Source organism: Pleurodeles waltl, chromosome 11, assembly GCF_031143425.1.
Source record: "Pleurodeles waltl isolate 20211129_DDA chromosome 11, aPleWal1.hap1.20221129, whole genome shotgun sequence".
Taxonomy (NCBI): domain Eukaryota; kingdom Metazoa; phylum Chordata; class Amphibia; order Caudata; family Salamandridae; genus Pleurodeles; species Pleurodeles waltl.
Window position 1 is genome coordinate 821,477,488 of NC_090450.1, and position 16,563 is coordinate 821,494,050.

Genomic DNA, 16,563 nt, shown 5'->3' on the forward strand with positions numbered 1-16,563 from the left:
AAGGACCGGATTAAGCAAATTGGAATTTTGTAATCCCGAATAAACAAACTGGATTTAGGCAGCACAAGCCTTGACTAATCCTGCAACAACGTGTTCAGAAACAGTGTGCAGACCGTCCCTCTCTTGGTACCTGTAATAATCTAACAGTAGCTTCACGAATGATGGAAATGCTACTACAGCTGGACTGTGGCAGAAGTTGTGAAATGAAGATGAAATGTAGAACAAGGCCAACCAAGTCGTAGGTTTAGTGGGCACATGACAACATCCAACCCGCCAGCCTCCAACAGCATCAACTGGCAAGGTCGGACTATTGGAATTATTGGCACTAATTCTTTTCTTTCTAAACTTGTCTGTCCTGTGGTTCGTTCTTGATAATGAAAAGATTTTTATGGAAAGATATTTTCTTCAATGATCAGAACGCACACTTAATAGAACTCTGGTAAGGCGATGATGTTTTGATCGGATAACCATTTGTGGCACTCATTCAATAATCACCCCAAAAGTAGAGGAATAGTTTTATATACCAAAAGGTCAGACCATTTTACCAATGACTGATTAGCGGTGTTGCAAAATATTTATCCAACAGAGCATACTGTTTGAAGAGGACCCTTGTCGTTTCGTTTCATTTGAAATTCCATTAGTGTTCAGTTTGTTGCTCACCTACTGCTAGTATCGATCCTGGGACACAGTATTGGGTTTCGCTTTCAAGTCTCCTATTTGTTCTCTTCCTATTTCCAAATCTTCGCAAGTTGCTTCTGCTACAAACTGGGAAAAACACAGATTCGTTGCAGTGTTCCCGAGGATTAATCTTGCCTCCAACTTTTTCTGAGTTGTATCTGGAGCTAGTGAGTTAATTGTTCGAGGGATTGAGATGCTTCACTCACCAATATACAGTCACTCAACTTTAGCTAAAGGTTTCATCCTTTCACAACATCCTCACCCTTCGGTCATGTCTTAAATTTGAACAGTAGATGGCACTTACTGCCCTCACGCTGAATCCTTTGGGAGTGGAGTTCATCCTTCTTAATCCCAAACCCAAGAACAAACTTGACCTGTTACTTCTGAGCGAGCTGAAGGTGAAAGACTTACTTGCCTTGCCCATTTTCACTCAGTTAAATCACTTGGTTTTACACTAAACTCCATCCTCTCGCTCTTCCCACACATCAACAGGTTGGCTCAGTCAGCCAATTTTTATCCACAGATCCCTAAAAAAGATAAAAGCACTTTTGTCACCACCTCATCTGAAACCAGCAGACCTTCTTCTAATAACTTTTTGTCGCGACTATGGCAGTGCCTTACATGCCGTATAGATGAAGTGACAGACTCATCTCCACAAAGACCTTTGACCACGTATTTGTTTCCTTAAGTGACCATTACTGGCTACCCATTGAAATGAGGAAACAATTCACAGTCTGTTGCCTAATGTACCAAGTCATTTACCAAAATGCTAGCCAGTCTCTCACCAGATCGGGCACAAGACCTGGATTTAGGAGCAAGAGGTCACCCACTGGAATCCCTAAAAAATCAAAACCTCCCTAGAAAATAGTCAGTCTTTCACAGGTACTATTACCAGCCTAAAGAACTCTGTCAACCCATATAGGACCTCACCACTCTTCTTTTTATAGGAAATTTCTAAAGACCTCTCTTCATGTTGTTTTAAAATAGGTCTTGACTGAAACTTCTCTATCATTGCTATTACTGGTGACGAGCACAGCATAATCTGATGACCGTAGGTCAATCATGGGTTTCACTGGCGTTATTCAGTTCTGGGTCCATAACTCAGTATGAAATTATATATATGAACTGCCAGAGCCCAAGGCATTTCACACAAGCCCACTACAAATGGCATCAGCTGCAGCTCCTGCTACTCAATGCCGATGCCAGGATTACTTACTAATAATCGCCCTCAAACTAGTGTGAAATTGTGGACTATCTCAGTTATCCTCAAACTATAGGGATGTCCTTAAAGTGCTAGTTGTAGATATTTAAACAGTATTTTAAAAGGTAAAACACGTCACTGATGTGCTCTGGAAAAAATTAGACCCACAGTGCCACCATATGGTGGATTCTCAAATGCATGCCAGTGTTTAGAAAGAAGGGCCTGTGCTGAACACCGGCAAACACCGGCTCAAATTAAGCACTGAAATACCACCATATAATATATATTTTAAATACACTTATTGTGTCCCTACATATCAGCTTCCAAACAAGAGCTTGCTGTTTTCTGAAATTATAAAAGCTTTGTTCCCAAATACCAGTTTCTTTTAAGTTTCAAGACATTAGCTTGCTGTTTTCTGTAAATTCACTGACTTACACCATCAAACATCAGAGGTTGTTGTTTTGGATAAATAAACCGGTGCTGCCTTCAAATATGTGCGTTTTCTCTTTAACAGTAATTTTGTTCCCGAATATCATCTGCAGAACTCTCAATTACTATTGCCCTTAGAAGTGACATGCTTGGGTAGACCCTCAAATACATATTTGTCCCCAACATATGCCAGGGATGGCCATGATTTGCCAGGCATGATGACCATATGCTCTTCATGTCCATCACGTACCAGAAATTCCTACTGTATGAAACGTTTCGTCATCGTGTTTCAGAAACACTCGTATAGGGATGCCTGCTAGACCTCATTAACACCCCCCTAAGGTGTCATGTATGAACCATAAATTCCAGTGATATATTCAGGAAGAGACTCTATAACATAGTTCAGGTTACTACTGGGAAAGTCATCATACCCAGTGATAGACATCAGATGCCAAAAATACTCACTATATACCTGGACTGGCAAGTGTATGCCTGAAACGGCGACATGTACGCTGGCGAAGTAGCTCAGTGAACTAAGTATTTGCTACTGACATATTTTTGATCAGCAGGTTAGACGTTTCAGTGCCAGCAAAGCCGATAATCTTTCATCCTTTTGAGGTTAATACATTGAGTAGTCTTCAATGTTGTAACAGTAAAATTACTGGGAATAATGATACTAAGTGCAACATAAAGCAACTTATTATCATTACTAATATTTTATAGCAAATATCAGGAGCAGCTAACTTATGGCAGAAAGGCCAGAGTATGTTAGGGAAGACAACTCTATGCCAGGGATGACCACCATGTCTCTCTCATAAGCATTCCATTCAAGGGATCTACTCGCCAAGTCAAAAATAACTCAGTGACTTAAATACTAACCACTAACCTCTGCTCTAATCTGCAGGCCTGAACTTTTAATCCTGGCAAGGCCAGCTTCACCTTTCAGCCTTCCAAGATAATGAATTGAGTATCATTTAAATGGTCTATCCATCTTGTATTTTCAGTGCATAGAAAGGCAGCTGTGGGGTATGAAGTTTCATTTAAAAATAAATTAATACTAAGAATTATTCTTTTCATATTCCAGGGAAAGGCACACTACCCTAAGGAAGATCATTCTACAATATCCAGCCCACATGCCTGATTCATAGCATCCCTTATGGTGAACTGTTGAAGGCTAAGAGAAACTGTAGTACCCCTGAGAGCTTTAAAGAGGAAATAAAAAAACATGATTGTGAGGTTCAAGGAGAAGGGCTTTTCTATCAAAACATTGAAGCAGGTAAAAGCAAGAGTAGGCCTGGTGTCCAGGGATAACCAGTTTTGCCCAAAAGTGGAATCATGTAGGGAAGAACACGAAACTGTGAGATTTATTACAGTGCATTACAACATCTGCTTCAGAAATATTGTCACATTTCAAAAACAGATGATGAGATAATCAGCATGTGGCTCGACCCCCTTCCCCCCCAACATTACTTTCAGGTACAGTCAATCATTAAGGGACAGAATAAGTACAAATCACATCACGAGTAAGGAACGCGTCACCTCACAACGGAAGGGATTCTTCTACTGAAAAAATTGTAAGGCATGCAGTAGTAGCTCAGTAATGCCCTTTCTAACTACTCCAAACGCAAATAGAACTTTTGAGATTCCGAAATTTGTTACCTGCTATACTGAGTTCAGTGTGTATGATCTAATCTGCCCACGTAATTTGATGTTTATCGGGAGTACGGTAGATTAAGCTAAAAAACTATTACTGGCACACCAAAGAGATATTAGGCACAACAATGACCAATATCCGGTGACTCAGCATTTTGCGGAGGAGCACTATAGCAAGGAGAAATTACTCTGCTTTGTGGTCCTTGGCACAATTTTATCAAGTGTTAGGGGGGATCATAAGAAATGACTTTGTATATTGGAGTCTAGGTACATACTGGATTTCGATACACTAACTGCATTTGGCTTAAATTCTGATGAGGAAATGGCAGTACATCTAACTTGAACTACTGCAAATTAATCCGTTATACGAATCTAAACCTCCACCTCAGTGAGAAATATACGTTTTGATCTGTTTTTTATGTGTTTTTAATCTTCACATAGTTCGCTTTTTCATTTATGCTGTTTTCATCTGGCTAGGATGGACAGTATTGTTGAGGTTGTATACACCTTGGACCACTGGGGTCAAGCTGGAGCGTTTTCTTGTCATATCTGTGTGTGAATATTTGCATTGATGATCTTTCTGGGATACAGCATATAAGCAGTGAGGTTTTACATTACTTTTGGGGAAACAGTACAGCCCACATGGGCTTGTATCTTTTGTGAACAGTGGCTGCTATTTTATGTCCCTGTATTAGCTGTCCTGTTACATGCCTGTTTGAGGGATAATGGACCTTATATTAGTTGAGTTTCCCGTTAAAGAATTGCATTTAGCCCCCCAGTTACCTAACCTCACCCATTTTTACTTCTATTGTAATTTGGCATTGACATCAGAGTCCCCGAGTCAAGGACAGGAGAGGCTGATAACTACACTACCAGTAGTTAAGTGCTACGCTGCCACCACATACATGCACACACACACACATCTATATATATATATATATATATATATATATATATATATATATATATATATGTATATATATATATATATATATATATGTATACTCACTGAAAAAAACAAAGGTTATAGGGATGTTATAGTTAGGCTCACATTTCACACATACAAAACGAGTGAAATTCAGCAGTTATATTTATCTCAGCTAACTATAACTTGTGCCCCCTAATGCACTGCTGATGACCTTGCATGTTACATCACTCATGACACTGTCAGTGACATCACTCATGATATCTCAAATGACATCACTGATGACATCACTCACTGAATGTAAGTGGTTGTATAGATGTGGGAGTGGCTGCGCAGGTGAATGGATGCGTGTTTGCTTGTGTGGGTGTTTGCAATGTTTAAATTACCCGTTAGAGCATGGTTATAAGGAGGTAGAAGTTTTACCACTGTTTTCATCACTATGTTCTAAAATGATAGGGACATGTGGAACCCATGAGCAGGCACTGTACAAACGTGTCCGTCTTTTGTGTTTATGGGAGTATATGTCTCACTTTGGTAAATGCTTTGCTCGCACAACCCGTGAGAAAGGCTGTGTGTGTAAAAGCATCAGGGTAACCTGTGTGTGTGTGTATATATATATATATATATATATATATATATATATATATATATATATATATATATATGGAGAAAGTAGTCCTGTGGCTTAGATTTAAAGATGACATATTTTTAGTATGGACAAGTACTGAGAATTAATTCATGCAATTTTTGAGATTTTAAATCAAAATGAACAAGGGTTGAAATTCACATACAATATGAGCAAGACTGAAATTGTTTTTTTTTATGTGAAAGCATGTATAAAAGAAGGTAAATTGGAGACTACTCTCTTTCGATAACCAACTGCACCAAACAGTATTTTGCACTGAATAAGTTTTCATCCTAAACATTTAATAAAGAACATGCCGTATGGTGAATTTCTGAGATTGCAGAGGAATTGCTCAAACGATGAGGAAATGTTACATCAATACAGTGAAATGAAGCAAAGATTTCCACAAAGAGGATATCTACATATTGAAATAAATCAGGGAATGAAAAGAGCTGTACAAGCCAAGAGAGACTTACTTTCAATTCAAAACAGAAAAAAAGAAAGAGGAAGATTCACAAATAAGAGTGATTTGGGAATACAGTAAGGACAACCTTGCAATTCATAAAATCCTCACCAAATATTGGAATCCGTTATACAAAGACCAATACATGAAGAGGACAGTTGGACCAAACCCCTCAATATCATACAAAAAAGTGCCTGCATTGAATGATATGGCTAAATAAAAATGAAGGTTTTTTTCAAGTGCAAAATGTGTAAAGCTTGTAAAATTGGAGCAAATATAACACACTTTAAAGAATATACTGGGAAGCAAACCAAGATAAATCAAAGAATCACATGTGAAACTAAATATGTGGCATGCGTTATAGAATGCTGTTAAATAATAATCCGAGATGTATTTGCTTCAGACTTTATTTCTGCGTATTCCATTAATATTGCCATGTGCTCGACAAAGCTGACTCTTCATTTAAACTGTGTAAGTTGACTTCCCTGTGAACTCAGTTTTTGTCTAAAACCATTTCCTTCTCTGGGCCTCTTCACTTATCTAACCAAGCTGACTTTCAGGATACCGAGCCACAGCTGTATCCTTCTTATCATTGTGCACGAACAGAACTGTACCTCTTCCCACCGCATTCCAGGGGCCTCCTGCAAGGGATATCCTCGTAAATTATCAAACCAACTGTGATAAGACTGACATTTGACAAATGAACTGTCACTTTGCCGTGTATTAGCAGGATACTCCCGAGACAGTGGGAGTACAAGCAGGAAAGACTAATCAAATGTATGTACGTCAGCAGGATGCTCTCGGGTTAAAAGGAGAACTGTTTGAAGCTTTTGTGTTCGCCAGATATGGAGGGGTGGCTTCCTGGCTGAAGGGGGGCAGCTTAACTATATAAGATTGTACGTTGCAGAATGAAGCAGCCAGCCTCCGTAGGAAAGTCATTCAGACTGTCCTGGGACACTGTGCTCAGCTCGAGCTATTATCTGTTTTGCTAATAAAACTTTTCTCTTCCTCATCAGTCGTGACTCCGCCTGTTGTGTTCTTTGCTGGTAAGAGACCCTGAAGGCCTAGGGTGTCCCCTCCACCGCTGGGAGAGGTGAGCCTGCCTTTCCCGGTTCTTCAGTTGGCGCCCGAACAGGGACTCCATCAGTGGCACCCGCCGTCTACTCGGAAGGAGGAGGAGGTTCACTGCAGGACTACCAAAGGGGGCGCCCCACAACTGATTTGGGAAGTATCTTTTTCCTCGTGGACCTGCGGTACTCCAGCGGTGCTCCCCCCTCTTTGTCTCAACGGGCGCCGGCGGCTCTGCCCTGACTGGAGTTCCTGACATAGCTGGCCCTGAGTTCGGAGTCCTGACTGAGGAGGAAGACAAGAGTAAGGTAAGGACAGGGTTAACCCCTGTCTTTTCTGTGTCTGTCTGGTAGGTGTTATTCGATCTTTGCAAAGACCGAAGTCAGTGGATGTTTTGTAAAATAATTAACTGTCATAATATATAGATTGCATATTTGCTTCCGTTGTTTCTGTTTTCCATCCACTGATACTAAGTTACAACTGTCTGTTTAAAATAATGCCGGCATTCAGTAAATTAAGGAAATGGTGCTGTTTTTGTTGTCAAGCGGACTCCCGCTTGGAGGAGTCTTGTCCGGCTCCTCCAATTGGAACTCCTTGCCATGAAATGTATGTAAAACACGGGGTGGGAAGTATAATATGGACTGACATATGGCGTAAAAAGACTAGGCATAGTGCTGAATTACAGTGGCCACTGCATGGGACTTTTGATGAACTGAAAATTGATTTTTTAGAAGAAAGATTATTTGCAACCAAAAGTAGGCCTGGTATGTTTGATTCACTCAGGTTATGGCAGAAAGAGGGTAGACAAAAACGAATTAAAGCAGCAAAGGATGCTAAGAGACATAATGCAAAATCAGATGCTGAGAAAGCCCAAGAATATGACCGGCAGAATGCAGAGCAGGGATGGGCCCAGATAGATAGAAGACACCAGTTAGATACAGACAGGATATATGTGGTTCAACAAACACCTGAAAAAAAGAAAAGAGACTCCGAAAAGGATCCTCTCATGCAAGATGTCCTAGACTGCCCCCCTGTTTATACCCCGACAATATATCCAGCTTTACCCCCAATTGCTCAGATGCCCCAGCCATTAGGTTCACCAGTGAATGCAGTAACATTTGCCCACCCACCACAATCTGAACACCAGAGACCCCCAGCATCAGCTCCAGTGACCCCCAGGTCAGACCCCCCAAGCACTTCAGCCCCCTTGCTACAAATAAAAGACGAGAGCTCAGACGATGATGGCCTCATAATATCACCTCCCCCAGGACGTCCACGACGCAATAAACTGACAGAAGAAAGGAAAATTAACACAATGTTGCATAAATATATCTTAACACAGCCAAGCCTGGAGACTATTTGGCAGAATTTTGCTCAGTTCCAAGCAGTACAACAGGCAGACATGATACAACGTATGTGTGAGATACTAATGGAAAAATGGGACGAAAATTTAGATAGCAATCCCCCCTTGCAGGTACTCAGAATAAAACAGGAGGTAGCCACAGGCTATCATCAGGGAAAGGACCTTAAGGACTACCTCCGTCAGCTGTTAAGTTATAGGAAGAACTATCACCACAAGAGGGATAAAGAAACAGGTTCAGCCAGTCCTTCACGTATTCCTTCCACTCACACAACACAGCACCCCTTAAGGGAAGTCCCACCCAGCTACGTTCCAGCCACAGGAGAGGGTGCCGCGGTAGTGCCCGCTCACTGGAAACAACAATTTGTGTACCAGCAATGGGATAGAACAGAGGTCCTAGCGCTAAAAGCCCACTTGCCTGACCCACGCAAGAATCCTGCAGGCTTCTATAAAGAATTTTCCCAAATAATAAGTCCACCAATATTGACTCTCATGGACATTAAAATGTTGTTTGGTACCCTTGTACCACAGGATATCTGGAAGACTATCATACAGAAAGACTATCCTGTTGAGCTAGGCGGTACCTGGGATCAACTGGACCACAAGGACAAAGACAGGAAGCCTGGTGACAAGCCGGGAGCCCTAATAGTAGCTCTCCCTGACAGACTTCTTACGCTTATACAGAAGTCCTTGCCCCCGCGATTAGTAGACTGGGATAGAATAGATACATGTAAACAAAAGAAAGACGAACACATAGCTGACTTTTTCTCTCGGTTTGAAAGGGCATACACTGACTTTAGTGGACAAGACACCTCTACCGAAGGTGGTATGTGGCTGTTTGTAGATAAATTTGTAAATTGCATATCACCTGAGGTGGCCTCAAAAATTCGGTTGACTGAGAGTACCTGGTCGACAAGCACTCCCATTGAGATACTTAATATGGCCCAATATTACGAGAATAGGGTTCATGAAGAGAAGGACAGAAAAGACAAACAAACAAAAGAGTTAAAAACTAAAATTCTAGTACAGCAGGCGTACCCCCAGAATAGGTCAATTCCCCGTGGACCTCAGTACCAAAATAATGGTCCCAACAGTTATCAGCCCCGCTATTCCCTGAGCTACAATCAGTGTGCCTATTGTAAAGAGGAAGGTCATTGGAAAAATGATTGCCCAAATAAAAACGGGTTTGCGCCCCAGACAAGAGGTAGAGGAGAGCCCCGTGGAGCACCCCGAGGTAGAGGACGGGGAGGTCCCCCACAGCAGGGACCTAATAGAGCCCATCAACAGCAAAATATAGCAGCCGCTGAAAATTACTTTGACAATAGTTCTGCCCAACGCCAGTATTATAATGATAATTATGATCCGGAAGAAGGTCAGGGCTTCTATTCCTGCTAGGACAGCTTAGGACAAGGGAGGATAGGACCCGTCCCAATCCCAGTTAAACAGAATGGCCCACATGTAGAAGTACAACTAGATGGTACTTCTAAGAATTTTTTAATTGACACTGGAGCCACTAAGAGTTCTGTTATGAAGGATGCGGTCCCTGGGGTCCCTTTGTCCAGCAATACTAACGTGTCTGTAGGATTCTCAGGCGTCCCAGTGATTAACTCCGTATCCAAGCCACTGGAACTCACAATTGGTCCCTACACTGTTGATTCTCCTCTAATACTTACCTCTGGTTGTAGTGAAAATTTGCTAGGTCTCGATTTACTGAAAAGATTACACGCCACTATATATTGTTCCCCTGATGGCGTGTACGTCACCATGGGTCCTCACGTGACACCCACCCAGTTCATAGCGTTACCACTCCCGCCTGAGCTAGAGATGCTCCCCGCTACACTTTGGGCTTCAAACAATGAAGATGTGGGCTGCCTTGATATCCCCCCTTTCTCCATCAAGTTAAAAGAGCATGCACTACTTCCCCGTCTGCCACAGTACAAGTTACCACATCACACTGAACAGGCCCTCAAGGACATTATATTGCAGCTGATTGATAAAGGGGTTGTTGAAGAGACCAGAGGTAATACATGTAACAGCCCCATACTCCCAGTACTCAAAAAGTCCGCTGATTCTTCCCATCAGCCCGGCCTACGCTTTGTGCTTGACCTTCGAGCAGTTAATAAAGTAGTGGAGCCTCAATTCCCTGTTGTACCCGACATTACCACCCTCCTAACAATGATACCCTCCACTGCTACCTGGTTCTCTGTAATTGATCTCAAGAATGCATTCTTTAGCATACCCATTCACCCGGACAGCAGACACATTTTTGGATTCTCCCTGGGCGGTCGCAGTTTCCGGTTCTGTCGCGCACCTCAGGAGTACACGGAATCACCCAGTGTTTTTAGCCAGGTGCTCAAGGGACAGTTGGATTCCTTTCAATTCCCCGCTGGTTCCGCCCTGGTACAATATGTTGATGATCTCCTTATTGCTTCTGACTCCCAAGAAAATTGCAAAAAAGACACAGTTGCACTTCTCACTCATCTATCCCAACACCATCACAAAGTATCCCTCACTAAATTACAGTATTGTCAACAGCAGGTTACCTATCTTGGTCACCTGCTGTCGAAGGAGGGACGTACACTTACCCCGGCCCGGGTACAAGCCATACGCAATATACCTGTCCCCACAACACAGAGGGAGGTCAGGGGATTCATTGGCATCACATCTTTTTGCAGCCAATGGATACCTAATTTTTCTCTCCTTATCAAGCCTTTCTTAGCACTCACCCACAAAGACTGCCCGGACACCGTTGTCTGGAATACTGAATGCCAGTCCAGCTTTGAAGATTTGAAGGACGCTCTCTGTTCAGCCCCTGTGTTAGGCACGCCTGACTATCATAAGCCCTTTACATTGTTTGTAAGTGAACATAACGGTTGCTCTCTCTCAGTCCTGACACAAGAACATGGTGGCAAACAGCGACCATGTGCTTATTTTTCAGCCCTTCTGGATCCTGTTGCCAGGGCTCTTCCAAGCTGCCTACGGGCTGTAGCTGCAGCCGCAGTAGCAGTGCGCCAATCAGCTGGAATAGTTATGGATACTTCATTATTATTGTTGGTCCCACATGCCGTTGATGCCCTACTTAACAAAACTAAGACACAACACCTTACAAATGCCCGCCTGACCAGTTATGAGTTAACACTTCTTGCCAGTCACATCACCATCAAAAGATGCACTACCTTGAATCCCGCAACGTTATTACCCCTGACTGAAAGCTCTGAAGATACACATACTGATATACATGACTGCATTATCAGGACAGAGGAGGAAACGAAAGGAAGGGTAGATCTGCAAGACACGCCTCTAAGTAACCCCCAAGGCACCTTGTACATTGATGGTTCATGTCTCAAATTACCTGATGGCACCACATCAGCTGCATATGCTATCACAACACTAACGGCAGTAGTTGAAGCACGTCGGATACCACATAATTCAGCACAAGCGGCTGAGTTAGTGGCACTGATTAGAGCCTGTGAAATAAGCACAGATTTAGATGTCAATATCTACACTGACAGTCAATACGCGTTTGGAGTGGCACACAATTTTGGCAGATTGTGGGCGGAAAGAGGCTTTCTCACATCACACGGCACCCACATACAACATGGGGGGTTAATACACAGACTGCTCTCCGTTCTAGCCCTGCCACGGACCATGGCCATTGTGAAATGCAGCGCACACAGAAAGATCACTGATCACGTAGGGAAAGGGAACGCCTTTGCAGATCAGGTAGCGAAGGAAACAGCACGTCAGACGAAAAACAAGATGTATGTAGCGGGACCAGCCAGATGGGTCCCAGATAACGGGATGTTTGAGGACACGGTAGAGAGTGTGAAAAGCATACAGGCAGAAGCGACGGAAGTTGAATTGGCATCATGGAAGGAGACACACGCGAGGTTTAATGAAGAAACAGGGTGTTGGACAGACTTGTCAGAAGCCCAGAGATGGATGCTTCCTGATGGGTATGTCCTTCCTGTAGTGACAATGGCTCATGGTCCAGCACACATCAGTCCAGCAGGGATATGCAAACTTCTTGCCCCTGTCTGGTACAACAAAAACATTCCAAAGGCAGCTGAGAAGTTGGTTAAACACTGTATGATTTGCATGCAACACAATCCTGGCAAGGGCATTAAAGTACCTCCCGGCCATTTCGCGCCCCCTGATTATCCATTTGAAGCTATACAGATGGATTACATCGAAATGGAAAGATGTAACAATTTGAAGTATGTATTGGTGGTCGTCTGCATGTTTAGCAAATGGGTAGAAGCCTATCCTACAAGGGATAACACAGCCCTTACAACTGCTAAGGTACTCTTGAAAGAGTTCTTTCCCCGGTTTGGAATGCCTCGAATTGCATGGTCAGACAATGGGAGCCATTTTACAGGTCAGGTGGTGAAAAAGGTGTGTGAAGGATTGGGAATTAGACAGAAATTCCATGCTGCCAACCATCCACAAGCTGCAGGACTAGTTGAGAAATATAATGGTTCACTCAAATTGAAGTTGTCCAAAATATGTGCTGACAAAGGCATATCGTGGCCTGATGCTCTCCCCCTGGCCCTGTTGTCACTTCGGGCTACACCACATTCCAAGTCAGGTCTCTCGCCATATGAAGTGGTCATGGGGAGACCGGCTAATGTGTGGGGAGTTCCAAGGCCAAAGAAATACTCAGATTTACCATACCCTGTATTGATGGATTACCTCAATGAACTCACTAACTCTTTACGTCTCATTCATCAGCAGGTGAAGGATATTCTGCCACCATTACCTCTTACTCCAGGCCACTGTATCGAGCCTGGTGACTGGGTCCTCACCAAGAATTTCCAGCGCAAAAAGAGTCTCGAGCCCCGGTGAAAAGGCCCCCGCCAAGTACTCCTTGCTACCAGGACTGCTGTGAAAGTCGAGGGAGCAAAGAATTGGATCCACGCTTCACACTGCAAAAGGGTACCTTTGCCCTTACCATACGATCAGTGGGTGAAAGAGGGTCAAGGTGACGACGAATGCGAGAAAGTACCCACTTTTGTTCCTTTCAGTGACGCGCAGATAGAGTGGACAGCCACCCAGGAGGAGAGTGATTCGGTCCTTCGGGGAGCGACACCTGAAGGTGTTCCAGTTGTTCCCTTGTTTCCGGATCAGACTGAGCCTGGTTCTGCGAGATATGACCTCCGCAAACGTCACCAACATTGAATAGATGATTCATCGTTTACCTGTTGCATCCAGCCAAACATTCGCTGCAGGGCCGTGATTTTGTCCGGTGTGGCGGACCAGAGAGTGTCAATAGGACTGCTGGAATCACCCACCGGTGGAGCAACCACCAGTCACGGGCAGCACCTAGGGGAGGCTGAGTGGCACGCAGGTACTGAATAACTAAATTTGATATTGATCACTGCCAGTGAGAAGAGCAGACTTGAGAAAGGAAAAGGACTATGTATTCAGATTACGAGAAGAGCGTACAGAGACAGAAACTGAGAAAAATTAAACATTTAAAAAAATTGTTTGGTCCACGTACAACGTGTCTGGCGATAATTGTAGTGCTTCTTGTCATATTAGCGTGCATTGGCTGGACCATCCACACTGCTACAGAGAAAAGACAGCCTCCTACGCCAACGTCTGCGCCCATGCATACACATGTATCTCTACCACCTGAGATACATGCCAGGAGACAAGAATATGACAATAATACGTTCATCCAGATGCTACATCAACATCAACTTGTTACAAACTTGACAGACTGTTGGGTTTGTGGTCATTTTCCTCACACGGCTGCTCATGCATTTCAGTTTCCAGTCTTTCCTGTAACGGCTGCCTACACTTGTTCCTTAATGTCCAATGTTTCAATACAGACCCCCCTACCCGGTTCTAGGCCTGTGAGACGACCCGGTATCATAACGAACAACACACTCTTTGAAGACTTTATCCTTCAGTTTCAAGCCAAGATACACATTGCGTGCAATTGTACGGATTCTCCAACAATGCGTAGGATCATGACCTTGCCCCGCTATCCACTCATGGAATATACATTTGGTCCGGTCTCCATGAAACCAAAAACAATATCTATCAGACCTCGGCAGGCCCCGCTCTGTATCTGCGGACAAGGACGCATACCTGTCGGAGTCAGTGTCTGTAATGCGACCATCACGTACAACACCTCCACCCCTTACCTCAATGCACCTACAGGACTATACTTTGTATGTGGGAGTAAGGCCTACACCTGGCTGCCACCTGGTTGGAGCGGCATTTGCTATATTGCCTTCCTTCTCCCACCAACGTTCAACAAGCCACCTACGTATCATCGACAAAAAAGAGATACTGTAGACCAAACAGACACTTCCGCACAGCTGTTCATGGATATAACAAAAGGACTGCTACCCTTTTGGGGGCCCTCGGTGAACAGTCTGCAAATACGACGACTAACGCGAGTCTTGGAGGCTACGATAAATTAAACAGCTGGAGCACTTGCCAATAACACCGCAGAACTCCAAGCTACCAGGATGGTAGCTCTTCAGAACAGAATGGTGCTTGACGTCATACTAGCAGATAGGGGTGGAGCTTGTCGCATCATAGGGGCCAGCTGCTGTGTTTATATACCAGATAATTCACCCTCAGTATTTGCAGCCATTTCAAGATTACATAAAATAGCATCGGTTATACATGAGGACAACGGTACGCCTTGGTCTTGGACTTCAGGTCTGTGGCAGGTGTTGGTCTCCTGGGGTTGGAAGGTTTTGATATTCCTGGCTATCATAGCTGCCACATTCTTCACATGCTGTCTATGCGTACAATGTGGTCCTGCATTGTGTGGGGTCTGTGCTTCGATGTTAACACCCAAACCCACCAATATCAAAGAGCATACTGAGCGACTAATGCTTCAACAACAAATTGATGAGCTTCTAAAGATAGAAGTGAACTGAACAGAAATTTGCCTCGCAATGGCAAAAGGAGGGATTGTTAAATAATAATCCGAGATGTATTTGCCTCAGACTTTATTTCTGCGTATTCCATTAATATTGCCATGTGCTCGACAAAGCTGACTCTTCATTTAAACTGTGTAAGTTGACTTCCCTGTGAACTCAGTTTTTGTCTAAAACCATTTCCTTCTCTGGGCCTCTTCACTTATCTAACCAAGCTGACTTTCAGGATACCGAGCCACAGCTGTATCCTTCTTATCATTGTGCACGAACAGAACTGTACCTCTTCCCACCGCATTCCAGGGGCCTCCTGCAAGGGATATCCTCGTAAATTATCAAACCAACTGTGATAAGACTGACATTTGACAAATGAACTGTCACTTTGCCGTGTATTAGCAGGATACTCCCGAGACAGTGGGAGTACAAGCAGGAAAGACTAATCAAATGTATGTACGTCAGCAGGATGCTCTCGGGTTAAAAGGAGAACTGTTTGAAGCTTTTGTGTTCGCCAGATATGGAGGGGTGGCTTCCTGGCTGAAGGGGGGCAGCTTAACTATATAAGATTGTACGCTGCAGAATGAAGCAGCCAGCCTCCGTAGGAAAGTCATTCAGACTGTCCTGGGACACTGTGCTCAGCTCGAGCTATTATCTGTTTTGCTAATAAAACTTTTCTCTTCCTCATCAGTCGTGACTCCGCCTGTTGTGTTCTTTGCTGGTAAGAGACCCTGAAGGCCTAGGGTGTCCCCTCCACCGCTGGGAGAGGTGAGCCTGCCTTTCCCGGTTCTTCAATGCATATGTGGGAAGTACAACATGCAATCTAAAAAAACAGACCCTGGAACGTATAAGGGCAAGACAAACAAGGAAGCAAGCTATCCTGTAGCAAAACACTACATAAAACATCCAGATGACAATTGGACAAGCATGCAATACTATGGCATAGCACACGTAATGAAAAATGAAAGCAGGAGAACCGAGAACAAAAACTCTGTAGATGGGAATCATCCTACATTATTAAATTACAAACAAGGGTGCCTTTTGGGCTAAATACAGATGAGGGACTTCATGTACACTTATAAGTTATATGAGAAAACGACTGAGCAATAGAAATTAAATGGAAACAAAAGAATAACAATAGGCGAAAACAAAAGTGTGAATCCTCCTACTGGGAATCCTTGTAGAACCGTGTTAGAAGAAATAAGAGAAAAAAGTGCTGCAATAGACCACTGAGGGCCCTGATAAATACTGCTCAGGAACCCTCAAAC

The 16,563-nt window shown here is 43.5% G+C and overlaps 1 protein-coding gene across 1 annotated transcript; it reads left to right on the forward strand.

Moving 5' to 3' along the window:
* Window positions 1-6,892: 6,892 nt before the first annotated feature.
* On the forward strand, window positions 6,893-15,985 carry LOC138266176 (uncharacterized). The gene is made up of 2 exons (XM_069214649.1): window positions 6,893-7,345; window positions 13,134-15,985. Exon 2 carries the CDS (start codon window positions 13,820-13,822, stop codon window positions 14,834-14,836), a length of 1,017 nt encoding a protein of 338 aa, XP_069070750.1. The 5' UTR covers window positions 6,893-7,345; window positions 13,134-13,819; the 3' UTR covers window positions 14,837-15,985.
* Window positions 15,986-16,563: the final 578 nt, after the last annotated feature.